Source organism: Oncorhynchus masou, chromosome 8 (genome assembly GCF_036934945.1).
Source record: "Oncorhynchus masou masou isolate Uvic2021 chromosome 8, UVic_Omas_1.1, whole genome shotgun sequence".
NCBI classification, from domain to species: domain Eukaryota; kingdom Metazoa; phylum Chordata; class Actinopteri; order Salmoniformes; family Salmonidae; genus Oncorhynchus; species Oncorhynchus masou.
Window position 1 is genome coordinate 12,958,265 of NC_088219.1, and position 27,923 is coordinate 12,986,187.

Genomic DNA, 27,923 nt, shown 5'->3' on the forward strand with positions numbered 1-27,923 from the left:
ATATCCATATGTTTCTTATTTTATGTCCATATGTTTAAATATAGTCAATTGTTTTGTCCAGTAGAAAGAGAAGTTGTAGAGAGAGTTATTTTGACAACCCCAAAAAAGGTGACAGAAACAGTGACGCATGTGTCTCTGTACATTCAGTATTCGGCTCCACCCAACTGCTGATAACTTCAGCCAGCCACATCAACGCAGGTCTGACTCTAACAAGTCGTCGACTGCTCTGCCTTTGGGAGTGCGTTTGTACACGCTAAATCCACAGATGAATAGCCTGTCGTAACATCTAAGACATTGCTTTACAACTATTAATTGTATATTTTTAACATCTAGATCGATTGTTATCATGGAACGAAATAGTCGCCTGTTGTTTTGAAGTAGCTAGCTACGACGACTTAATAGCAGCTAGCTCGCTAGCTAAGTCAAGATACTGGTAACTCGCTCCTATCTGAGGTTACGTTGTTTTTCCAAAGGAAAAACGGTTGCTACGTCTCACTAGCGAATAACAAAAAGCAAACTACGTTAACTAGCTAGTCTAGCTAGCTAAAAATATTCTTTAATTGGTTGGCTTTCTGTTCCTTTGGATGCGGAAGATGGCCCAGTCACCGGGTGCGGTGCAAGTGCCTGGGATGCAGGTAAGTGGAGGCCTCCAACTTTTTCTACAACGAAACCATTTAGCTAGCTTGCTAGCTGTGAAGCTAGTTAGCAAACGTTAGCTAACTTTCAAGGCGTTGCTAGTTAGATGGTGTGTAACTTTAGAACTAACGTTACATTTTGTAACTAGCTGTCTCAGTGGTTGGATTGCTAGATGGTTTTTGAGGGGCATTATGATACTAACAAATCAAAGTCTGCTTGCTACCTTTTTAATTAGCACTCATGACCGCAGGTATTCAACGACAGTTCAGTGGAAGGAATGACAAATGTCTGACATTGTGTAACAGGTGAACTAAATGACCCAACGTTAGCTTAGCTCGCGTGGACTATCTGCTTGCCTTGTTTACTATCTAGCTAACGTTAGTTGTCTGGAGAAGAAGCACCAGAGGTCTTTAGCTATATATTTTGAGGGTGGCATCTTAGCAATCAAGGAAAGGTTAGTTGGCTAATTGGTTTTCATAAAGGCACAGGTGTTCACATCTGGTCGCCTGAAATTATATTTTGTGTATTCCTTGCCTTGGCATATTTAGCTAGACATGTCATTGTTTAGGCGGCCATAAGGTCACCGTTCCCTAGATTTGTGACTTGAAATAGGCCTAAGCCACTAGCTACAACTGCTGCTTTCCATTTACAGCCTGTAATCTGACATGGGCGAGAACCTTTCAGTGCAATAACGTTAACGATATTATTGGGGCCCGTCTGTCATTGATGTGAACATCAGAGGGAAGATTGCTCCATGAGAACGTGTGTGTGTGTGGAGCTATACGACTACAGTTAAAACTGGAGCAGCAGCATGTCAGGGTTCCATAGCCAATGGCTAAACAGTTGAAACTGGAGCAGCAACACGACCAGGTGGGACAGGGAAGGCCAGGTAGTCCTGAGGCATGGCCCTAGGGCTCAGGTTCTCTGGGAGGGGAGAGAGATGGGAGAATTAGAGGGAGCATATTAAAATTCACACAGGGGCCCAGATAAGACAGGAGAAATTCACCAGATAGGACAGACTGACCCTAAACCCCCTGCACATAGACTATTGCGGCATAGATACTGGAGGCTGAGACAGGGGTCAGGGCACACTGTGGCCCTGTGACGATACCCCCGGACAGGGCCAACCAGTTAGGATATAACCCTGCCAACTTAGCCCCCACACCGGCAAATTCATTCCTATCCAACTGTCTGTCTCTAGGGAGATCAGCAGCTTCCCTCTCCCTTATGATTGCCTGTTGTTTTCTTATGTAGCCTGGTCATTAGGCCTACCTGGAGTCCAAAGTCTGACGCTAAATCAGGCCGCAAGCCTTAATGTCTTGTGAAACTGGTATGATACTGCCAACTATGACCAGTAGCGTTGGTCATGTTGAAGTGTTGTTCTGTAAGCTTGTAGAGGGTGTGGCTTGAGATGAAGTATTCCTTACCCTCTTGTCATCACCCTGGCTTCCTGTGGGTAACTCCTGAGGTGGAGCTAGGCTAGTTGTCAACAGTGCAGGAATATTGAAACGGCCCGTTAGGACTGTTTGTGCACGTGTGTATGTTAGGCTAAATGTTTAGTATGCTGCATATTCTCTCCACAATGTGCATAGGGGCCTATTCTCTTCAGCTTTTAGTTTTGAATATAAAAAAGTTTCATGCGTGAGACAAGGGGGCAGGCAGGATACAGCTTCCTATCGCTGCTCTGGCCCTCTGTGACGCCATGAGCCGGGCTCTGCTCACCCAGACACGGACACTGGTGCCATTCTAGGTAGTGCTGGAGCACCACACGTCGAAAGGTGTTGAAAGACAAGGAAGTCCTCTAGCCCTGCCTCTGTGCCATGCAGTGCTATTAATAGTCAGGGCAGGGCGAGATCAGGGCTGATGCCTCTGATTTCTTCCACTCTCTATACACCACTCTCTGTGCCTTCTGGAACTGGAACCTCATTCTTCCTGTGTCAGGTGAGGCAGAGGGGTCATGATGATATCAAAACACGTCTGCTTCCCAATGTTCTCAAGGCAGCACTCTCTCAACTTTGCTGAATTTGAAATGTCCCACATTTTGAACAAGGAAAGTTTTTATAACAAGCTTAACAGAGAAGAAAGTGTGTCATTTAATTGGATCCTCCAGCTTCCTTTTGCAAACATGCTTGTGGATATTTAGGGATGGGCTACATTGCAGCAACAGTGCAGATTTATATGGATTTTCCAAATTGGGTGTTTTTTTATCAAATAGTTGATCATCAGTTTTATGCAATGGCCTATCAATAAAATGTCTTATTTATTTTTATTATTTTTTTTACCTTATCCAACAGTATAAACTAGCTACATAACTTGTATGTCTTCGTCTCTCGACCTTCAGAACAGCCGGACGGACCCTGAGGAGCTGTTCACCAAGCTGGAGCGTATTGGGAAGGGCTCCTTTGGTGAGGTGTTCAAGGGCATCGACAACCGCACCCAGAAAGTGGTGGCCATCAAGACCATAGACCTGGAGGAAGCTGAGGATGAGATGGAGGACATCCAGCAGGAGATCACCGTGCTCAGCCAGTGTGACAGCCCCTACGTCACCAAGTACTATGGCTCCTACCTCAAGGTAACACACACTGCTTACTAGGAATTGATTGACAAATGCCTGAACACAAGCATTTAACAAAGCATAGGCCCCACAGACTCTAGCATACAGCTTGCTGTTGCTTGGTGGAATGTTACCTCATACTTGGAGACCTCGGGCAATATTACACTCACAGCTGGGAGTGTAAGTCAGCTACAATTCAACAGGAGATGTTAATGTCTGTTCCTTCAAAATGATAATGGATCAGTCTGTACCATAGAAATACAGTGTTAATTATCAGAAGAACCCTCTTTTACTATTTTACAATAGCTGTATTTCTAGTAGAGGCAGATGTGACTTACCCCTGGTTAAATACACCAGGGCCTTGAAATGTTACAATTACTCAGTGGAGGCTTTCATAAAAATATTCTAAATATATTGTCACCAAATAACTGTTTTAAAACACTGTTGTGCAATGGTCTACAGTATCCTCAACAGCACTCTGTAGGGTAGCGCAATGGTGTATCTGGACGACAGCTATTTTACATCCTCCTCTGGGTACATAGACTTCAATATAAAACCTAGGAGGCTCATGGTTCTCATCCCCTTCCATAGACTTACACAGTAATTATGACAACTTCCGGAGGACGTCCTCCAACCTATCAGAGCTCTTGCAGCATGAACTGACATGGTGTCCATCCAATCAAAGGATCAGAGAATGAATCTAGTACTGAAAGCATAAGCTCCACCTAGCTACTGTAGCACTGCAGTGCATAACATGTGGTGAGTAGTAGACTCGGAGAGAGCGGGACAATAGTTGAACAGTTAACAAATTACTTAAATTGAGGAGCAGCAGGAGTTTAGTTTTCACACTGTGCTAGCTAATGCAGCTAATTTAGCCTACACAACAACCTGCCTCAGAGGAATAATATTTGTTAGCTAGCTGGCTGATTCTATCCAACACCAACCTTTCCAAATCCTTAAGTCCATGTAAGCTTTCGGATTTATAAATGTATTGCCACCAGGGCCCGCCTATGTAACTGGTTGTTGTACACTACGGCGTGATTGTACACATGGATTGTATTGTGGGCTTACTAACTTGTTAGTTCTAGTAGCTATTTTGACTATGACGGTGACGATGTAGGCTGTGTAGCGGTTATGGTATGAAGGTTTGGTTTATAGATGCTTGTTCGCCTGGTCACAGACAGCTGTTGTGCAAAGGAAAAATGTGAGAGGAGAGCAGGTAGATGTGACAATGCTATTTGTATAACTGCTATGAAAGTGAACTTTGGGTGTATTCCACCAATTCTGTTGCAAAACATTTCTTGAATGGAATGAAATTGGAATGGATTTACCTGAATTTGTCCAAAATAAACTTGTTCGGACTAATGACTACATCACCTTGATTACTCCAATTTGTGTCTAGGGCCTATTTTTATAAACATTAATTTGTAGGCTAGGTTGTAGCACCCTCGTGTGTGTGTGTGTGTGTGTATAGGCAGGCCTGGCATTTTGTGATTTTATTTTTATTTCTTATTTTTTATTTATTTATTTATTAGGGACAAGGGCACCTCCAGAAGGCCAAATCCCCATCTGCTAGGGCACCAAGGCCATTAATCTCTCTGGTACAAGTGGGATGCTAGCGTCCCACCTCGACAACAGCCAGTGAAATTGCAGGGCGCCAAATTCAAAACAACAGATCCCATAATTAAAATTCCTCAAACATACAAGTACTGTATACCATTTTAAAGATAAACTTCTTGTAAATCCAACCACAGTGTCCGATTTCAAAAAGGCTTTTCTGCGAAAGCACACCATGCGATTATGTTAGGTCAGCACCTAATCACAGCCATTTTCCAGCCAAGGAGAGGGCTCACAAGTCAGAAATAGCGATGAAATTAATCACTAACCTTTGATCTTCATCAGGTGGCACTCATGTTACACAATACATGTATGTTTTGTTCGATAAAGTTCATATTTATATCCAAAAATCTGTTTACATTGGCACGTTATGTTCAGGAATGCATTGTCAAACAAACATCCGGTGAAAGTGCAGAGAGCCACATCAAATTTCAGAAATACTCATTGTAAACATTGATAAACGATACAAGTGTTAAACATACGAATAAATAAACTTCTCCTTAACTTCTTGCATCGAGCAATCCCGGATCCGGGATTCTATTTATAGCCTCAAGCTCATTAGCATAACGCAACGTTAACTATTCATGAAAATCGCAAATGAAATGAAATAAATATATTTGCTCTCAAGCTTAGACTTTTGTTAACAACACTGTCATCTCAGATTTTCAAAATATGCTTTTCAACCATAGCTAAACAAGCATTTGTGTAAGAGTGTTGATAGCTAGCATAGCTATAAGCCTAGAATTCAGCCAGCAACATTTTCACAAAAACAAGAATCATTCAAATAAAATCATTTACCTTTGAAGAACTTGAGATGTTTTCAATGAGGAGACTCTGTTAGATAGCAAATGTTCAGTTTTTCAAAAAAATATTATTTGTGTAGGACAAATCGCTCCGTTTTGTTCACGTTTGGCTATGAAAAAAACCTGTATCCAGTTATAGCCTCAAGCTCATTAGCATAACGTAACGTTAACTATTTATGAAAATCGCAAATGAAATGAAATTAATGTGCTAGCTCTCAAGCTTAGCTTTTTCTTAACAACACTGTCATCTCAGATTTTCAAAATATGCTTTTGAACCATAGCAAAACAAGCATTTGTGATAGCTAGCATAGCATTTAGCGTAGCATTTTAGTGGGCAACATTTGCACAAAAACCAGAAAAGGATTCAAATAAAATCATTTACCTTTGAAGAACTTCGGATGTTTTCAATGAGGAGACTCAGTTACATAGCAAATGTTCAGTTTTTCCTGAAAGATTCTTTGTGTAGGAGAAATCTCTCCGTTTTGTACCTCACGTTTCGGTACCAAAAAAAAACGAAAATTCAGTCATCAAAACGGCAAACTGTTTTCCAAATTAACTCCATAATATCGACTGAAACACGGCAAACGCTGTTTAGAATCAATCCTCAATGTGTTTTTCACATATCTCTTCATTGATATATCGTTTGTGGTAGTCTCTTTCTCCGGTGAATCGCTTGGAAAAAGACTTGCAGTTGAAGATGACGCACCAATTTCGACGGAGGACACCGGGCGGACACCTGGCAAATGTAGTCTCTTATAGTCAATCTTCCAATGATATGCCTACAAATACGTCACAATGCTGCAGACACCTTGGGGAAACGATAGATGGTGCAGGCTCATTCCTGTCGCATTCACAGCCATATAAGGAGACAATGAAAAACAGAGCCTCACAAATCCTGCTCATTTCCTGGTTGCAGTTTCATTTTGGTTTTGCCTGTAGCTTCTGTTCTGGGGCACTCACAGACAATATCTTTGCAGTTCTGGAAACGTCAGTGTTTTATTTCCAAAGCTACCAATTATATGCATAGTCGAGCATCTTTTTGTGACAAAATATTGCGCTTAAAACGGGCACGTCTTTTTATCCAAAAATGAAATAGCGCCCCAATAGATTTAACAGGTTAATGCAACCGCTCAGATTTCAAAAAGGCACACTTTGTGAATGTTAGGTCAGCACCTAGCCACAGAAACCCATAGTCATTTTCCAGCCAAGGAGAGGGCTCACAAGTCAGAAATAGCATTCAAATTAATCACTTAGTTTTGCTCTCCATCTGATGGCACTCCCAGGTCTCCACGATAATGTCCCTCTTTATGACCAAAAACCTCCCTTTTGTTTTCAGGTTTTGTCCAGTAATCTGAATGCTCAAGGCGCGTGCACTAAGTCCAAAGTTTTTTAAGTACAATAAAAGGTAGGAGAAACATGCCAAACGATGTTTAAAATCAATTCTCTGGTTGTTTTTGTCATAAATAATCAATATTTCAACCGGACAAAAGCTTCGTCAATAGAAAAAAGAAAGGCACGTTCCCGATCAGGCGCATGGCTGATGTCTGGAAATTTCCACTGGCCCCTGATTGCAAGTGCTGTATCTCCCTCATTTTCAGAGTAAAAGCCTGAAATGATGCCAAAAGACTGGCCACATGGAGAAGAAGCCATAGAGCTCGTGAACTGGGTCCTAAGTCTTCGTATGGTGGACAGGCTTTCAATGGAAAAACAGCCTTTCAAAATAATAGTACTTTCTAGTTGGATTTTCCTCAGGTTTTCGCCTGCCATATCAGTTCTGTTATACTCACAGACATTATTTTAACAGTTTTGGAAACTTTCGTGTTTTCTATCCAAATCTACTAATTATATACATATCCAATCTTCTGGGCCTGAGTAGCAGGCAGTTTAATTTGGGCATGCTTTTCATCCAAAACTTCGAATGCTGCCCCCTACCCTAGTGAAGTTAACAAAATAATATAGCCAATAAAATAGCCAATAAATTTGATTTGAAAAACAGTAGTTATTCTGTTGAGAAAAGCATATGTACATAAATAAATAATTAGCCTGCATGTTGAAGTGTAGGTGATAGCCTGTGTTGGCTACAGCCTGTCATGTCCAGACCGATGCTTCCGTGAGGGAGGCACCAGAAAATGGAGCCAGACTTTAAGGAGACTTTTAATTACATACAGTGCATTCCGAAAGTATTCAGATTCCTTCACTTTTTCCACATTTGTTACAATAATCTTATTCTAAAATGGATGAAATAATATTTCCCTTTATCTATCTACACACACTTCCCCATAATGACAAAGCGAAAACAAGTTTTTAGAAATTTTTGCAAATGTATGAATCTAATCAAATGTATTTATATAGCCCTTTGTACATCAGCTGAAAGCTCAGTGCTGTACAGAAACCCAGCCTAAAACCCCAAACAGCAAGCAATGCAGGTGTAGAAGCAAATAATAAAACTTGACTTGAAATTGAGCTCCGGTCCATCCTTTTTCCATTGATCATCCTTGAGATGTTTCTACAGCTTGATTGGAGTACGCCTGTGGTAAATTCAATTGATTGGACAGGCACACGCCTGTTTATATAAAGTCCCAACGTTGACCGTGCATGTCAGAGGAATAACCAAGCCATGAGGTTGAAGGAATTGTCCGTAGAGCTCAGAGACAGGATTGTGTCAAGGCACAGATCTGAGGAAGGGTAGCAAAAAATGTCTGCAGCATTGAAGGTCCCCAAGAACACAGTGGCCTCCATCATTCTTAAAAGGAAGAAGTTTGAAACCACTAAGGCTCTTTCTAGAGCTGGCTGCCCGGCCAAACTGAGCAATCTGGGGAGAAGGTCACCTCCCTGACCAAGGCCCAAGAACTCAATGGTCACTCTGACAGATCTCCAGAGTCCTCTGTGGAGATGGGAGAGCCTTCCAGAAGGTCAACCATCTCTGCAGCACTCCACCAATTAGGCCTTTATGGTAGTGGCCAGGTGGAAGCCACTCCTCAGTAAAAGGCACATGACAGCCTGCTTGGAGTTTGTCAAAAGGCACCTAAAGACTCTCAGACCCAGAGAAACAAGAGTCTCTGATCTGATGAATCCAAGATTGAACTACATCAGCCTTTTTTTATTTTATATTTTTTTAATGTACAGTGGTTGTATTAATTAGGGATCTATCACATCCCACAACTGTCCCAAGCTGATCAGTAGAACCTGTTGTTTTTTTGTACTATGCGGGATAGTAGATTGACACAGGCTAGTGCTTTTTGCTGTTCTTTACTCATCTTGTTAGTTGAGTCATGGGACAGTTTTTCTAACATCTTCAATATGCGTATCGGAAATCTAGAAGGACACGTGCCTTTGCATCCCTATTGTCTGGCTCCACTTGTCGCCTGCTTTGGCGTCACTGGTTGCCTGCTTTGGCGTCACTGGCCGCCTGCTTTGGCGTCACTGGCCGACCTGCTTTGGCGTCACTGGCCGACCTGCTTTGGCGGCACTGGCCGACCTGCTTTGGCGGCACTGGCCGACCTGCTTTGGCGGCACTGGCCGACCTGCTTTGGCGGCACTGGCCGACCTGCTTCGGCGGCACTGGCCGACCTGCTTCGGCGTTGCAATGCCTGTGAGAAGAACTCAATCACGTGACTGGCATTGGCTAATAAGATGTGAGATATCTGAGAGCCATGTGAGTAGTGCTTCGGAGCACAGCGATTGGCAGCGGGGAGAAGAGAATTATAATTATTATATTCAGCCCCAGGGCATAACGGGCACTTTTTAATATTTTTTTTGAGGGCGTTGCGGTGATGTTGGGAAATTCGATACTCATGTAGTACCCTAAACTTATCAATGTTATATTGAGCTGGGTGTATGGAAAATGAATGACAGTCATCCAACATACTGTAGTAGAAGGCCATGCTCATCAAAAAGTAAATCGTCCTCCCTTATCTTAAACAACACCGACCGCCACACCTGTATTTCTAGAAGAGGGAAATGTGACTCACCCCTGGTTAAATACACCAGGGCCTTGAAATGTTACAATACCTGTATTTCTAGGAGAGAGAGAAGTGACTCACCCCTGTGTGTTTCATTCTATAGCTAGAGGACTCCTGATACCTCCAGGAGTGATATGTATCTGTTGTTCAGTACTGATTTTTTTTTTCTAGCTAGGGCCATTTGCTTTAAGTGCTGCCTGTCTTCCCAGTAGCCTACTCTGTGTGTGTGAACTGTTGACTGCTCATGAATTGCAGATTGTTGACAAATGAATCAAGATGAAGGGGCAGGGCAATTTGTGACTTACTTTGGTAATCAGTGGCTGTATTGGAGGGGGAGTGATTTCTTCTCCTCTACTTCAGTCTACCCTGGTTTCTCAGCGGCAGCTGTAAGCGCCAGTCGTGTCAGTGGTGGTCTCATCTGCAAAGCTAAGATGGTTCTGCCGAGTAGTTTGAGAAAGGCGCTACACCACTCTCTCACTTGACTATCTTAGCTAGTTATTTTCTGATCTCATTTTGCTCTTTTGCAGCTTTGACACCTGTGTTTTCTATACCAGTTCACTCCTCTCCCTGTAGGCATTACAGACGCTCCCCACCCCTGTAAACCTTCTAATTTAGTGTACTCCGCACACAACCCATGTGGAATAAAGGGTCTCTGGCAGCGTTTGGAGCTGCCAATCTGCGGTAAAGAACGCAGAGTTCATCTCGGCCTATGCTGCCATTCAGGCCATTGACTTTTTTGGCCCTGATGGAGACATGGATCACCCCAGAGAACACTGCTGCTCTCTCTTCATCTGACTATGTTTTATCTCACAGTCCGAGAGCATCTGGTTGTTGCGGTGGTAGTACATGGCTACTCATTTCTTACTCTCACTTGTCCATCTCCTCATTTGAATTACATACTGCCACTGTAACTTGTCCACTCAAGCTTAACATTGTTGTCTCACCCACCAGGTAAGCTTGACACCTTGATGAGCTAATTTCTTGACAGCGGTTCACCGCTCTTTGTACTTAGCGACTTCAACCTCCCGACGTCTGCCTTCGACTAATTTATTTTTGACCTCACCCTTTACTAAACCCCTCCAAATCACAAGGCAGGCCATACGCTAGAGGTTGTTCGCCTACTAATCTCACTGAAACCCCCCCCCCTCCAGATATTTGATTCCTACTTTGTATCCTTTGCTCCAACTCTAACCACTCAACCCTACCCAGATGGTCATCCGCCGTCGCAATCTACTTTCTCCTCTTATGTCCTATCATCTCTCCCTTCTGCTAAATCCTAATTTCCTTCCTGTCTCCTCATTCTGCCTCTTCGACCCTACCCCTTCGACCCTACTCTCCTCCTTTTCCACATGTTATGTTATCACTCGCACTGTCCCCTTTCCTCCCAGCCAGCTCGGGACTGTGGCAGAATGACTCATTGCAAGCTTAAAGAACAGGACTACAGGCAGCTGAGTGAAAACGGAGGGAAACACAACTTTTTGTAAGCCTATCATCCTTTCAGACCTTTCTACCTTTTCTTCCTCTGTAGCAGCTTCTGAAACTACTTTCTATCAATCTAAATTTCAAGCTTCTGCATCTAACCCTAGGAAATTCTGTTCCACCTTCTCCCTCCCTCTGCGGGCGACTTTGTCAACCACTTTTAAAAAGTTGATGACATCCGCTCCTCATTCACCCAGTTTGAATATTTTCTATTACCACCAAGTTCTGCACTGGTCCCACTCTCACACAGAACTACTCTACACCTTGACCTCTTTCTCCCCTCGCTCTCCAGATTAATTATTGCGTCGAGTGAGGTCTGCAGCCCGACAACCTGCCCGCTCGACCTCATCCCCTCCTGCCTTCTCCAGACCATCTCAGGAGACCTTTTCCCATTCCTTTAACTCATCCCTGACCACTGGCTGCATCCCCTCGCTCCCTTCCGGAAACCAACTGGACTCATCTGACGTCAAAAACTATAGACCTGTATCTCATTTTCTTTCCTGATTTAACTCTCTCGTTTTCTTGACCCTAACCAGTCAGGCTTCAAGACGGGTCATTCAACACAGACGGCTCTTCTCTGTGTCACAGAGGCTCTCCGCACCAAAGCTGACTCTCTCTCCTCTGTTCTCATCCTCCTAGATGGAGTCGCTTCCTTTGACACCGTGAACCATCAGATCCTCAGCTCCACCCTCTCAGGGCTGGTTGTCTCAGGCACTACACACTCTTTGATTGCATCTTACCTGGCAGGCTCCTTCCATGTGGAGAGGATCTGTGTCTGCACCATGTACTCTCACTACTGATGTTCCCCCAGGGCTCAGTTCTTGGCCATCTTCTCTCTATACACCAAGTTACTCGGTTCCACCATATCCTCACATGGTCTCTCCTATCATTGTTGTGCCGATGACAGTCAACCACTCCCACCCCACCCCCCTAACTGACATGCATTGCTGCTTGCCTGGCATATCTCCGCTTGGATGTTGGCCAACCACAAGCTTAATCTCGGCAAGACAGACCTGCTCTTGTTCCTCTGCCATGAAATGCTTGCGTTCAGTCTGCATGCTCAATGCTGCACATGCAACAATGTTGGTGAAAACTATCCTGTTTTTGCTTAATATAAATCCACTAATTACACTTTCTGTTTTTTACATCTGCAAACAGCTATTTTTTTTATTTTCTTAGCAAGTTGGGCCTGAATCTTGTTAGCCAGCTAACTAGCGATTAGCATTAGAAGCTATCTACCTAATAAAGGTACTGAGTCAGAGCAAAAGTAATTAGCTATACAGCCTATAATGCCAGTGATGGTGTAGACTTAAATCAGCAAATCAGTTAGTGTTGCACAATCTTCTAAATCTGAAGAATACGCAAAGAATTAATATCTTAGCTACATGAAGTAGCTAAGAGAACATTCAATGTAGCCAAAGATTATAGGGTCCACTAGAAAACACTTGTCAACACTCTTCCTTGGCATTTTCATTCATTGTCATGTCAAACAATGTATTCAAAGTGCCCATTATTATATTCTCTAACTATAGAATTTGACTTATCATTCTATTTCCATGATTCCAACAGTTCACCAAAGTGTGTTGCTCTAAATCGCTAGTCAAATCGTGATTGCAGTGTTTGGTTAAAAATAAGGCTTAGGTCTTACCCATATCATGCAACCCTGTGTGGAAATTCCCAAATTAGTGCAGGAAATGCGGAAAATAATTTTTTGGGGGGGTTTGAATTGAACAGTATAAAACAATCAGAATTGAAATCACTTAGAATGTACAGTACCAGTCAAAAGTATGAACACTTACTCATTCCAGGTTTTTTTATATATTTTTTACTATTTTCTAAATTGTAGTTTTGATATCTTCACTATTATTCTATGAAATATCGCATGGAATCATGTAGTAACCACAAAAGTGTTAAACAAATCAAAATATATTTGCAATTCTTCAAAGTAGCCACCCTTTGCCTTGACAGCTTTGCGCACTCTTGGCATTCTCTCAACCAGCTTCAGGAGGTAGTCACCTGGAATGCATTTTAATTAACAGGTGTGACTTAAAAGTTTAATTTGTGGAATTTCTTTCCTTAATGCGTTTGAGCCAATCAGTTGTTGTCACAAGGTAGTGGTGGTATACATAATATAGCCGTATTTGGTAAAAGACCAAGTCCATATTATGGCAAGAACAGCTCAAATAAGCAAAGAGAAATCAAAGTACATCAGTACTTTAAGACATGGTCAGTCAACCTGGAAAATTTCAAGAACTTTTAACATTTCTTCAGGTGCAGTCGCAAAAACCAAGTTTTATGATGAAACTGGCTCTCATGAAGACCACCAGACCCAGAGTTACCTCTGCTGCAGAGGATATGTTCATTCAGTTACCAGACTCAGAAATTGCTGCCCAAATAAATGCTTGAGTTCAAGTAACCGACACATCTCAACATCAAAACATCAAATGTTCAGAGGAGACTGCGTGAATCAGGCATTCATGGTTGAATTTCTGCAAAGAAACCACTACTACAGGACACCAATAAGACTTGTTTGGGCCAAGAAACATGAGCAATGGACTGGTGGAAATCTGTCCTTTTGGCCTGAGTCCAAATGTGACATTTTTGGTTCCAACCGCTGTCTTTGTGAGACGCGGAGTAGGTGAACGGATGATCTCTGTATGTGTGGTTCCTACTGCAGCATGGAGGTGGTGTGGGGGTTCTTTGTTGGTGACCCTGTCAGTGATTTTATTTAGAAGGCACACTTAACCAGCATGGGTACCACAGAATTCTGCAGCGATACGCCATCCCATCTGGTTTGCGCTTAGCAGGGCTATCATTTTTTTTCCAACAGGACAATGATCCAAAACACACTTTCAGGCTGTGGAAGGGCTATTTGACCAAAGAGAGTGATTGTGTGCTGCATCAGATGACTTGGCCTCCACAATCACCCGACCTCAACCTTATTGAGATGGTTTGGGATGAGTGAAGGAAAAGCAAAGTGAAGGAGAAGCAGCCAACAAGTGCTTGGCATATGTGTGAACTCCTTCAAGACTGTTGGAAAAGCATTCCAGGTGAAGCTGGTTGAGAGAATGCAGAGTGTGCAAAGGGTGGAATCTCTAAGAAAATATTTTTTGATTTAACACTTTTTTTGGTTACATGATTCCAAATGTTATTTCATAGTTTTGATGTCTTCACTATTATTCTACAATGTAGAAAATAGTAATAAAATAAAAGTCCAAACTTGATTGGTACTGTTTATACGGAGACTGGTCCAAAACATATGGGAATAAATGTATGTTGAAAAATAAACAAATGTTTCCCGATCTTTCAGATTTAGGACAGACACTTCAGAAAAAAACTTCCTTTTTTAATATTTTTTGGGGGTGGTTTATCATTTACAGAGTCCCTGCCATGGATCTGAGCTTCTGTAGAGGGCATTGGTGTGGTTGCCACAGGTTTTTTCTATTTGCACGTAAACTAATCTGAATAAATAATAACATCCCCAAACAACTTATTCCTACGATTAATGGCGTTAAATAACACTGAATCAATCCAATTTATTTATGAAGCCCTTCTTACGTCAGCTGATATAAAAGTGCTGTAAAGAAACCCAGCCTAAAACCCCAAACAGCAAGCAATACAGGTGTAGAAGCACGGTGGCTAGGAAAAACTCCAGAGAAAGGCCAAAACCTAGAGGAACCAGGCTATGAGGGGTGGCCAGTCCTCTTCTGGCTGTGCTGGGTGGAGATTATAACAGAACATGGCCAAGAGTAAATGTCCGTTGGCTTTTCATAGCCGATCATTCAGAGACACTCTACCGCTCCTGCTGTCTCTAGAGAGTTGAAAACAGCAGGTGTGGTGAACAGGTCAGGGTTCCATAGCCGCAGGCAGAACAGTTTGAAACTGGAGCAGCAGCAAGACCAGGTGGACTGGGGACAGCAATTAGTCATCAGGCCAGGTAGTCCTGAAGTGTGGTCTTATGGTTTATGTCCTCCGAGAGAGAGAGAGAGAAAGAAAGAGAGAATTAGAGAGAGCATACTTAAATTCACACAGGACACCGGATAAGACAGGAGAAATACTCCAGATATAACCGACTGACCCTAGCCCCTCGACACACTACTACAGCATAAATACTGGAGGCTGAGACCAGAGGGGTCGGGAGACACTGTGGCCCTGTCCGACGGTACCCGCGGACAGGGCCAAACGGGCAGTATATAACTCCACCCACTTTGCCAAAGTACAGCCCCTTGAGGGATATCTTCAACCACCAACTTACTATCCTGAGACATGGCTGAGTATAGCTCACGAAGATCTCCTCCCCCGCAGCACAACCCAAGGGGGGGCGCCAACCGGACAGGAAGATCACGTCAGTGACTCAACCCACAAGTGACGCACCCCTCCTAGGGATGGCATGGAAGAGCACCAATAAGCCAGTGACTCAGCCCTTGGAATAGGGTTAGAGGCAGAGAATCTCAGTGGAGAGAGGGGAACCAGCCAGGCAGAGACAGCAAGCATGGTTCGTTGCTCCAGTTTCTTTCCATTCACCTTCACACCCCTGGGCCAGACTACACTCAATCATAGGACCTACTGAAGAGATGAGTCTTCAATAAAGACAAAATTGTTATGGCTGCTATCCCACTAACGGGATAAGTGTCATCAACAACCGCTGAATAGCATAGCGCTACATTCGATAAATATTACTAAAATCACAAGTGCAATATAGGAGAACACAGTTTAGCCTTTTCTTAATCAACCTGTTTTCAGATTTTGAAATGATACTTTACAGCGAAAGCAATCCAAGCGTTTGTGTAGGTTTATCGATCGCTCGACAAAACATTAAGTACACTTAGCATCAAGTAGCTTGGTCACAAATCAGAAAAGCAATCAAATTAATCGTTTACCTTTTGATCTTCGGATGATTTCACTCACGTGACTCCCAGTTACACAACAAATGTTCCTTTTGTTCCATAAAGATTATTTTTATATCAAAAATACCTCAGTTTGTTTGGCACGTTATGTTCAGAAATCCACATGAAAGAGCGGTCATGACAACTCAGACAAATTCCAAATAGTTTCCATAATGTCCACAGAAACATGTCCAACTTTTTTTTTGTCAATCCTCAGGTTGTTTTTAAAATATATAATTGATAATATATCAACCGCCAATGTCTTTCACAGTAGGAGAGGGAAAAGCCATACCTATCCAAACTCTGTTGCGTGAGCAAAACTCGTGACCACTTGACGTGATGTTCTTTCTGGCTAATTTTTTCAAAATAAAAGCCTGAAACTGTCTGAAGACTGACACCTTGAGGAAGCGATAGGAAAAGGAATCTGGTTCATATCCCTTTAAATCCAGCAAAGGGAGGCTATGGAACATGGAGTTTTCAAAATAGAAGCCACTTCCTGTTTTGATTTTCCTCAGGGTTTCGCCTGCAATATCAGTTCTGTTATACTCACAGACAATATTTTGACAGTTTTGGAAACTTGTGTTTTCTATCCAATACTAATAATAATATGCATATATTAGCAACTGAGACTGAGGAGCTGGCCGTTTACAATGGGCACCTTTTCATCCAAGCTACTCAATACTGCCCCTGCAGCCATTTTTTGTATTTTTTGTATTTTTATTTTTGTTTTATTTTTTACCTTTTATTTAACCAGGCAAGTCAGTTAAGAACACATTCTTATTTTCAATGACGGCCTGGGAACAGTGGGTTAACTGCCTGTTCAGGGGCAGAACGACAGATTTGTACCTTGTCAGCTTGGGGGGTTTGAACTTGCAACCTTCCGATTGCTAGTCCAACGCTCTAACCACTAGGCTATGCTGCCGCCATAAAAAGTTAAAGGTTGAGACCGAGTCTGCGTCTCTCACATGGGTAGGCAGACCATTCCATAAAAATTGAGCTCCATAGGAGAAAGCCCTGCCTCCAGCTGTTTGCTTACAATTTCTAGGGACAGTAAGGAGGCCTGCGTCTTGTGACCGTAGCGTAGGTGTAGGTATGTACCGCAGGACGAAATCGGGAAGATGGGTAGGAGCAAGCCCATGTAATGCTTTGTAGGTTAGCAGTAAAACCTTGATCAGCCCTAGCCTTAACAGGAAGCCAGTGTAGAGGCTAGCACTGGAGTAATATGATCCAATTTTGGGGTTCTAGTCAAGATTCTAGCAGCTGTGTTTAGTACTAACTGAAGATTATTTAGTGCTTTATCCTGGTAGCCGGAAAGTAGAGCATCGCAGTAGTCTGACCTAGAAGTTACAAAAGAAAGCATGTGTGCATTTTTCTGCAGCATTTTGACATTTCTGATTTTTGCTATGTTTGGTAGATGAAAAAAAGTGGTCCTCAAAAGAGCGATCAGGGTCCAGCTTAACGCAGAGGTCCTTCAGTTTTATTTGAGACGACTGTACAACCATCAAGATTCATTGTCAGATTCAGCAGATATGCTGAAAACAAGCATCTCTGTTTTGTCGTAGTTTAAAAGTAGAACATTTGCCGCCTTCTTCCTTATGTCTGAAACACAGGCTTCCAGGGAGGGAAATTTTGGAGCTTCACCATTTTGTTTCATCGAAATATACAGCTGTGTGCCATCCGCATAGCAGTGAAAGTTAACATTATGTTTTCGAATGACATCCCCACGAGGTAAAATATATAATGAAAACAATAGTGGTCCTAAAACGGGAACCTTGAGGAACACTGAAATGTACAGTTGATTTGTCAGAGGACAAACCATTCAGAGACAAACTATCTTTCTGACAGATAAGATCTAAACCAGGCCATATCTTATCTTTGTAGACCAATTTGGGTTTCCAATCTCTCCAAAAGAATGTTGTGATCGATGGTATCAAAAGCAACACTAAGGTCTAGGAGCACGAGGACAGATGCAGAGCCTCGGTCTGACGTCATTAAAAGGTCATTTACCACCTTCACAAGTGCAGTCTCAGTGCTATGATGGGTCTAAAACCAGACTGAAGCGTTTCGTATACATTGTCTTCAGAAAGGCAGTGAGTTGCTGCGCAACAGCCTTTTCTAACATTTCTGACAGTAATGGGGGATTCGATGTAGGCCAATAGTTTTTATATTTTCTGGGTCAAGGTTTGGCTTTTTCAAGAGAGGCTTTATTACTGCCACTTTTAGTGTATAGGGAGCCGTTTTGTGTTCAACATAGGAGGGCCAAGCACAGGAAGCAGCTCTTTCAGTAGTTTAGTCTGAATAGTGTCCAGTATGTAGCTTGAAGGTTAAGAGGCCATGATTATTTTCATCATTGTGTCAAGTGATATAGTACTGAAACACTTGAGTGTCTTTCTTGATCCTAGGTCCTGGCAGAGTTGTGCAGACTCAGGACAACTGAGCTTTGGAGGAATACGCAGATTTTAAAGAGTCCGTAATTTGCTTTCTGATGATCTTTTTGTCAAAGTAGTACATTAATTTATCACTGCTGAAGTGAAAGCCATCCTCTCTTGGGGAATGCTGCTTTTTAGTTAGCTTTGTGACAGTATCAAAAATATATTTTGGATTGTTCTTATTTTCCTCAATTAAGTTGGAAAAATAGGATGATCGAGCAGCAGTGAGGGCTCTTCGATAGTACCGTGCATTGTCATTCCAAGCTTATCGGAAGACTTCTAGTTTGGTGAAATATTTTGTTATAGCAAAGTTGGTAGCAACATGAAAATCTGTTGCAGCTCAAGTCGACTACGAAACCCGCAATTCTTTCTCTGGGCTGACTGGCTAGGTAACGTAGCTACACACAATACCATGGTTAACATCAGCATGTGAAGTAGCTCGCTAGACAAACTGCACTAGTAATTTAGGAGTCATCTCAGAGTTCAACTTTCAGTTTGTCTGCCCAGAGCTTCATGTGTATATACAGTCATTGGCCCAGAGCCAGTGCAGTGTATGTTGCTATGGTAACTACATCCCTTTTCCCACGTTTCCCATAGACACACAGGGCTCATTGAGACATGGAAGGAGAAACTGAGTTGAATAATTGGGTACAATGTTTAGAATGAGCACATCCGAACAAAATATATTTTGTCAGGTCCTAAACGGGTGGATGTGTTCTCGACAGTGCCCGTACCATCTAAGTTATTGGCTAATATGGCGATCTGGAGTGAAGGTAATTGTTTTAAACGTTATGAAATGTGATATTGGATACAAACCTATGCCCAGTGATGAGAATCATATGGCTATGACACGTTCCTATACAATTTCCTGATTTTCAGACTGATCACTTAGTGGCAGGTAGCCTAGTGGTTAGAGCGTTGGACTAGTAACCGAAAGGTTGCAAGATTGATACCCCGAGCTGACACGGTAAAAATCTGTCGGCACTTAACCCACTGTTCCTAGGCCGTCAATTGAAAATAAGAATTTGTTTTCTTAATGCCTAGTTAAATAAAAAAAATATCATGGTCATTTTTATTTCACCAAATTGACATACGTTTCATGATTTTTATTTCTGTGGGTGGTTTGTCCCTTTAAGTCATTTTATGTTTATTGAATAGAGAGGTAGAGATGGAGGTAGAGATGGCGTGGGCTGGATTCAAACCCACGCTGCAGCGGTACATTGTGTACCAGAGGCTACTTGCCTAGACCTCTACACCATCCTAAGCCACGTTGTTCCATGCAGAATGTCTTACATGTTTACAGCCTTGTGTATCCCCTAGAAGAGGTTGATATTAGAATGTCTAATGAGTCTCTCTCTCTCTCTCTCTCTGTGTACAGGGCAGTAAACTATGGATCATAATGGAGTACCTTGGTGGTGGCTCAGCTCTGGACCTGGTAAGAGAGACAATATGTCAACATGAACAATGTCTGTTGGTGGATTTGTCTACTGGGTGTGTTCACTGTGTTTTGTGTGTAGCTGCGAGCAGGGCCCTTTGATGAGTTCCAGATTGCCACCATGCTGAAGGAGATCTTGAAGGGCCTGGACTACCTCCACTCCGAGAGGAAGATCCACAGAGATATCAAAGGTGCGTGGAGGATGGAGGATGGAGGATCCTCCAGCATGGAGGATATCTCGGACAGAGGCGAGCTGCAGTAGTACAGGGTTAAAGCTGCCATGTCCATTCTCCATATAGAAACATCAGACATTACTTAACCTGTCTAGGACTGTTGCTTGTGGAACCCCCCCCCCGCAACAGCCAGTGGAAGTGCAGGGCGCCAAATTCAAAACAAAAATCTCATAATTAAAATTCCTCAAACATACAAGCATTTTACACCATTTTAAAGATAAAATTCTCGTTAATCCAGCCAAAGTGTCTAATTTCAAAAAGGATTTACAGCGAAACCACCACAAACGATTGTTAGGTCACCACCAAGTCACAGAAAAACACAGCCATTTTTTCCAGCCAAAGATAGGAGTCACAAAAAGCAGAAATAGAGAATTCATCACTAACCTTTGATCTTCATCAGATGACACTCATAGGACTTCATGTTACACAATACATGTATGTTTTGTTGATAAAGTTCATATTTATATTTTAAAAAATCTGAGTTTAAATTGGCGGTGATTTTGCAGAGAGCCACATCAATTTACAGAAATACTCATAATAAACATTGATAAAGACACGACTATTATACATGGAACTTTAGATAAACTTCCTAATGCAACCGCTGTGTCAGATTTTTTTTTTAAATTTGCGGAGAATGCAAACCATGCAATAATCTGAGTGCAGCCTTTAAACAACAAAGCAGCCAAAGAGATACCTGCCTCACCGTATTGGGTAGTCAACATTACTCAAATAGCATTTTAAATATTCACGTACCTTTGATCTTCATCAGAATGCACTCTCAGGAATCCCAGTTCCACCATAAATGTTTGATTTGTTCGATAATGTCCATCAGTTATGTCCAAATATCTTCTTTTGTTAGGGCGTTTGGTATACAAATCCAAAAGCACGTTCAGGTCGCGCCGAACAAAGTTCCTTTACAGCCTGTAGAAACATGCCGAACTAAGTATGGAATAAATCTTTAGGATGTTTTTAACATAACTTCATTAATGTTCCAACCGGACAATTCCTTTGTCTGTACAAATGAAGTGGAACGTTGCTACCTTTCACGTGAGCGTGCCAGACCGAGGCTGTGGCACTCTGCCAGACCGAGGCTGTGGCACTCTGCCAGACCGAGGCTGTGGCACTCTGCCAGACCGAGGCTGTGGCACTCTGCCAGACCGAGGCTGTGGCACTCTGCCAGACCGAGGCTGTGGCACTCTGCCAGACCGAGGCTGTGGCACTCTGCCAGACCGAGGCTGTGGCACTCTGCCAGACCGAGGCTGTGGCACTCTGCCAGACCGAGGCTGTGGCACTCTGCCAGACCACTCACTCTAAGAGCCCTTATGAACCCCTCCTTTAGAGTAGAATCCTCAAAGGTTCTAAATACTGTTGAAAACCAGTGGAAGCCTTGAAGTGAAACACAACTAATATCACCCTGTATCTTCAATGGGGGCTGAGTTGAAAAACTACAAACCTCAGATTTCCCACTTCCTGGTTGGATTTTTTTCTCAGGTTTTCGCCTGCCATATGTGATCTGTTATACTCTGACATCATTCAAACCGTTTTAGAAACTTCAGTGTTTTCTATTTAATACTAATAATAATATGCATATATTAGCATCTGGGACAGAATAGGAGGCAGTTCACTCTGTGCACGCTATTCATCCAAAAGTGAAAATACTGCCCCCTATCCCAAAATGGTTAAAACAATGAACATGTTCCCCCCCCCCCCCTTTCCATCAGACATCATTGCACAATACAACAGCAGAATGTCCAAATTGTTTTTTTTACCACGATTCAGAATCAAACTGCCCAGTTTAAAAACCCATAAGATGCACCTGTGGCGACCAGTGGTGCAGTTTCACCTAATCCTGGATCTCAGATTTAATATATCAGGTTCTCCCACCTTTTGTGCCAGTAGTGTGTTGTGTATTAATGGCTGTTGACATCATGACTGTGTGCTTTGTTAGCGGCCAACGTTCTTCTGTCAGAGTGTGGCGAGGTGAAACTGGCAGACTTTGGCGTGGCGGGCCAGCTGACAGACACCCAGATCAAGCGGGAGACATTTGTGGGAACGCCCTTCTGGATGGCCCCCGAGGTCATCCAACAGTCTGCCTACGACCACAAGGTTACCAGCTTTCTGTTCTCTCTTTAGTTTCTTCCTAAATAGTATCCTACAGATATAAGGGATTCATACAGACATCGACTTGGAGACATAACGCAGCTGTAAGCTTATAAAGGACTGATAATGCACTAAGCTAACTATTGGTTATACTATTAGGGGAAATAGATTGGGGTCATCGTGAGGGGCTCAAACTGCTTATCCAGGGGAAGAGAGAAGAATGGGCTTGTGTTTAGTGGAAGACACTTAAGTTGAACTCTTTACTTTTCTACAACATAATGATGTTGCCCAAATACTGCAATCTTACTCCCACATAATGACTACCTAACACACACTCCCTCCTCCAGGCTGATATCTGGTCTCTGGGCATCACTGCCATTGAGCTGGCCAAGGGTGAGCCTCCCAACTCAGACATGCACCCTATGCGTGTCCTCTTCCTCATACCAAAGAACACCCCACCCACACTCAGCGGAGATTTCTCCAAGACCTTCAAAGACTTTATAGACTCCTGCCTCAACAAAGACCCTTCATTTGTAAGTAAAATGCCCCAGCTCCCACCCCATTTTGCGTTATTGAGTGGTAGTCCATTTGGTTGTTCTTGGTAAGCTTGCCTTTAATTGTGGGCTGATTGTCCCTCTGTATAGAGGCCAACAGCTAAGGAGCTTCTGAAGCACAAGTTCATAGTGAAGAATGCCAAGAGGACGTCCTACCTCACTGAGCTGATAGACCGGTTGAAACGCTGGAAGGCCGAGGGACACAGTGATGGAGACTCCAGCTCTGATGACTCTGACTCGTGAGTAGAGAAGGCTCTAAACAATGCATCACTGACTGACAGTTGGTAGAAATGTGATCGAAGACCCTGTCTGAACTAGAGTAAAATTCAACCTGTAGATGATCCTTTCTGCTGTCTGTCTGTGTGTGTCTCTGTCTGTATGTTTTCAGGGAGTCCAGCAACAAGGAGAATAACTCCTCCCAGCCAGGCTGGTCCTTTACTACAGTTCGCAAGAAGAAAGACCCTAAGAAGGTTTCCAATGGAACGGTGAGTTTGCCTCTGTGGGAGGAGTATGAGGAGAATGTTGTGTGTCTATAATGTTTACCTCTGCTCACCATTTGATGACAGGACCAAGACCTCCTGAAGAAATCTACCAGCTTGACCACGCTGATTGCCCCAGTATTCACTGAGGTAGGGAAGTGTGAACTCGACATCGACACTCTTTTTTACAAGTTGTAACGATGAGTAAATCCTGTATTGTTGTCTGTTTCCACCCCTCCTAGCTGAAGCTGCAGCGCAGGGATGGAGAGATGAAGGGAGTGATGGAGGACTTGGAGAAAAGCATCCACCTGGCTGAGGACATCTGCCCCGGAGTCACAGACAAGATGGTCAACCGCATCGTCGACAAGTTCCAGAGGTGAGTTAGGGGACGGGAGGCTGTTTAGGGGACGGGAGGCTGTTTAGGGGACGGGAGGCTGTTTAGGGGACGGGAGGCTGTTTAGGGGACGGGAGGCTGTTTAGGGGACGGGAGGCTGTTTAGGGGACGGGAGGCTGTTTAGGGGACGGGAGGCTGTTTAGGGGACGTGAGGCTGTTTAGGGGACGTGAGGCTGTTTAGGGGACGTGAGGCTGTTTAGGGACGGGAGGCTGTTTAGGGGACGGGAGGCTGTTTAGGGGACGTGAGGCTGTTTAGGGGACGTGAGGCTGTTTAGGGGACGGGAGGCTGTTTAGGGGACGGGAGGCTGTTTAGGGGACGGGAGGCTGTTTAGGGGACGGGAGGCTGTTTAGGGGACGGGAGGCTGTTTAGGGACGGGAGGCTGTTTAGGGGACGGGAGGCTGTTTAGGGGACGGGAGGCTGTTTAGGGGACGGGAGGCTGTTTAGGGGACGGGAGGCTGTTTAGGGGACGGGAGGCTGTTTAGGGGACGGGAGGCTGTTTAGGGGACGGGAGGCTGTTTAGGGGACGGGAGGCTGTTTAGGGGACGGGAGGCTGTTTAGGGGACGGGAGGCTGTTTAGGGGACGGGAGGCTGTTTAGGGGACGGGAGGCTGTTTAGGGGACGGGAGGCTGTTTAGGGGACGGGAGGCCATTGTAGAATAGTGCCATAGACTAGGAGTGGTTGGAAGCTGTGGAGATGACATGTTAGAACTTGGAGCAGTTGGCCTTCAACTGTGTTCTTCCTGTGGACTTTCCCATCAGATTGTCTGTCAGTTAGTGGCATGTGGAGGGCAGGTTTAGACGCTTGATGAGGACCACGCCTCCAGAGTGCATCATCAGCCTCTATGCCTTTTCCCATCATCCCCCATTCCTTTTCCCATCATCCCCCATGCCTCTCCTCTGATCAGCTCCCCCAGGACCAATGGATGCAGGGAAAGAGGGAGGACTCCTGCTGTGCACACTCACTGATCTTATAACCAAAAGGATATTTTTTAAATGTATATTTGTTGAAATATGTTTTGTTATTCTATTTTATTTAATCCCTTTAAAGGTAGGCTCAAGCTAGTGCCCAAAGCAGAGCCTGTTACTGTTATGGTAGTCAATAGTATTTTAGTTTTGTAATATTTTCAGTCTGAGACCACAACAAAAAACTCTAAGGTTGAAACATCAATCTTCTGCTGAGTATAAGACATAGCTACTTAAAGATATTTCAATTTTGGATTAATTTTTTACTGCTACTAAAAATGTTTAAGTAGCTATATTTTAGATGTTCAGTGTACTGCACTTGTTTCTGATGTCTAGCTTACCATCTTCATGTCACTTGTAGCATTTAGAAACCTGCTGTTTGGAGAACTGCATATCTAGTCAAACCACAGGAATTCAGTACCTCTCTGCTGAGAGCAAGCCATGGTTGAGGAAAGACTCATACCAGTGAATGTCCATAGAAACAAAACTTCTGTTTGTGACCATTTGGAAACGGGTCACTTGTTTGGGCATTGGGGAAAGATTGTATAGGAAATGGGTGGAGGACTTTGCTGCGCAAAAATGTATCACACCCTCTCATTCCAAAAGATACAAATCATATCTATCTTATGGGATCTTAGCTCTGTAAGGGGCAATCCTATTGGAACCTTCAGAGATCTGCTTCTGAAGGAAATATGCACTGCACACACTTTGAAGGGGGTGGAGCTTTTTCTAAATATACTTGCTAGTTATTTCCCTGTTTCAGACTAGATCTCAAGGGAGACGGGGTACTTTTCTGTCTTAAAGACAATATACTCTCCCTCTACCAAAAAAATACTTGAGTGCTCAAGTGAAATGACAATGTCGGTATTGTGGACGTGTAATGTTTGAAACATTGGTATGAGTCCTTGAGTACTCTCTCTACTGGGGAGTCGTGTATCTTTGAACAAATCCCAAATAAAGACTTTATTGGGAATTTTATCAGCCAAGCTCAAATGCATACAAAAGGGTGCCATCTTTGGTGTGGTGATGACACTGCCCCTTTTGGAGGAAGTATGCCAACTTAACATCCAACAGTGCCTAAAACTGAAGACTTGCAGTGATATTCTCTATTTAAACTTAAGAATTGCAGTGATATTCTCTATTTAATTGTGGTCATGTATCATCAAATGCATTAAATGGTGGTAATACATTTTGCCAGAGTGTTTCAAGTTTTTAAAAGCAATAAGGTATTTGATCATTGCATATTTTTATATTTCCTCAAATGACATTCAGATGGCAAAACTACGATTTTTTTAGTTTGTTTTGTTTATATTTCTGTATCTGAACTTTATAATGGAAACCGTGTTGACTTAGCTTTACAGGAAGCTGGCAAATGTACATATTGGATAGTCTTTGCTTCAATCGTTATTCATTTTGGTTTGGTCTTGAAAAATAAATATTTAAATTATGAATTCCTGTGTTTTATTGATGTAATACCCTTGTTAAAACCAAGTATTAATTTTATTTGTTATAATTGGTTTTAGATTTTAAAAGGTGATTGAATTGCTTCTGAACTGTAATGCATTTCTTTTGAATAAATATTTCTTTAATGTACATGTGAATAGGTTGGTTTAAGTTTTGACCAATAAGGTAGTTTGTTAACCAGGTCAACTCTCCCATTGGCCCCAGCATAACAGGAGGCCTGGGAAAGAGAATTTGAAGAAAGATGGAGAGATCAATGTTGGTGAAAAACTATGAAAATAGAACAAAACCCATATCTACTGAGTTTCGAAGGGAAATACTGATTTTATTGTATAGTAGAGTATTATTTTGTTAAAGACTTCCCCGATTCTTCTGTATACATCAATGATGTCGCTCTTGCTGCTGGTGATTCTCTGATCCACCTCTATGCAGACGACACCATTCTGTATACTTCTGGCCCTTCTTTGGACACTGTTAACAACCCTCCAGACGAGCTTCAATGCCATACAACTCTCCTTCCGTGGCCTCCAACTGTTCTTAAATACAAGTAAAACCAAATGCATGCTCTTCAACCGATCACTGCCTGCACCTGCCGCCCGTCCAGCATCACTACTCTGGACGGTTCTGACTTAGAATATGTGGACAACTACAAATACCTAGGTGTCTGGTTAGACTGTAAACTCTCCTTCCAGACCCACATCTCCAATCCAAAGTTAAATCTGGAATTGGCTTCCTATTTCGCAACAAAGCATCCTTCATTCATACTGCCAAACACCCTTGGAAAACTGACTATCCTACCAATCCTCGACTTCGGCGATGTCATTTACAAAATAGTCTCTAATACTCGACTTAATAAATTGGATGCAGTCTCAGTGCCATCCGTTTTGTCACCAAAGCCCTATATACTACCCACCACTGCGACCTCTATGCTCTTGTTGGCTGGCCCTCGCTTCATGTCCATTGCCAAACCCACTGGCTCCAGGTCAGCTACAAGACCCTGCTAGGTAAAGTCCCCCCTTATCTCAGCTCGCTGGTCACCATAGCAGCACCCAACCGTAGAACGCGCTTCAGCAGGTATATCTCTCGAGTCACCCCCAAAACCAATTCTTTCTTTGGCCGCCTCTCCTTCCAGTTCTCTGCTGCCAATGGCTGGAACGAACGACAAAAATCTCTGAAACTGGAAACACATCTCCCTCACTAGCTTTAAGCACCAGCTATCAGAGCAGCTCACAGATTACTGCACTTGTACATAGCCCATCTATAATTTAGCCCAAACAACTACCGCTTCCCCTACTGTATTTATTTATTTTGCTCCTTTGCACCCCCATTATTTTTACTTCGCACATTCTTCCACTGCAAATCTACCATTCCAGGGTTTTAATTGCTATATTGTATTTACTTCGCTAAATATCTCTAAGTAATATAACCACAACGGTGGGGTGCTTGTCGTTTTATTTTTAGCTCCCAACTTGCGCCAATGGGTAAGCAAGCTTGCCAGTAATTTGGACGTGGGTTGTGAGAAATCATTGGGGTTTATTATTTGTATTCATTTTGATGTGGTACATGTACTGTCTGTTTTACAATAGGAATTCTTATTGGACATGTCCTCCCCTAATATCCCATGCTGTTGCATCAGCGTCTTTGACATTCAACAGCTAAGGCAGACAAGTCTAGTATTCATGTTTGTATCTGTCGTCAGTACACTTTTCCTGTGCAGTTCAGTAATTCACAAAAATAAGTCCTTGTTTCTTCCACAATCGTTGCAGTTTTTGGAACCAACGTCTATGCAGAAACTCCATCAGGAATTATTCCAACAATTTAATTCCCTAAAAGACTGTCGGTGAGGTTAGACCTGTACAGTAGCCCATAGGGATACAACAAATTGGCTAGGGATAACAAGGGGGTTGTTCCAGTTAGAGTACTGATGCTCTGATTGGC

At 43.0% G+C, this 27,923-nt stretch overlaps 1 protein-coding gene across 2 annotated transcripts; it reads left to right on the top strand.

Annotated features, from left to right (window-relative positions):
- Positions 1–164: 164 nt before the first annotated feature.
- Positions 165–25,975, top strand: LOC135544118 (serine/threonine-protein kinase 26-like). 2 transcript variants are annotated; one of them, XM_064971509.1, is made up of 11 exons: positions 165–635; positions 2,978–3,208; positions 19,745–19,801; positions 19,884–19,992; positions 21,983–22,140; positions 22,482–22,667; positions 22,779–22,927; positions 23,077–23,173; positions 23,255–23,317; positions 23,410–23,543; positions 24,467–25,975. In XM_064971509.1, exons 1-11 carry the CDS (start codon positions 585–587, stop codon positions 24,525–24,527), a joined length of 1,296 nt encoding a protein of 431 aa, XP_064827581.1. In that variant the 5' UTR covers positions 165–584; the 3' UTR covers positions 24,528–25,975. The 2 variants fall into 2 exon arrangements, with proteins under 2 accessions (XP_064827581.1, XP_064827580.1); XM_064971508.1 differs by having other exon boundaries at positions 166–635; positions 24,321–25,975.
- Positions 25,976–27,923: the final 1,948 nt, after the last annotated feature.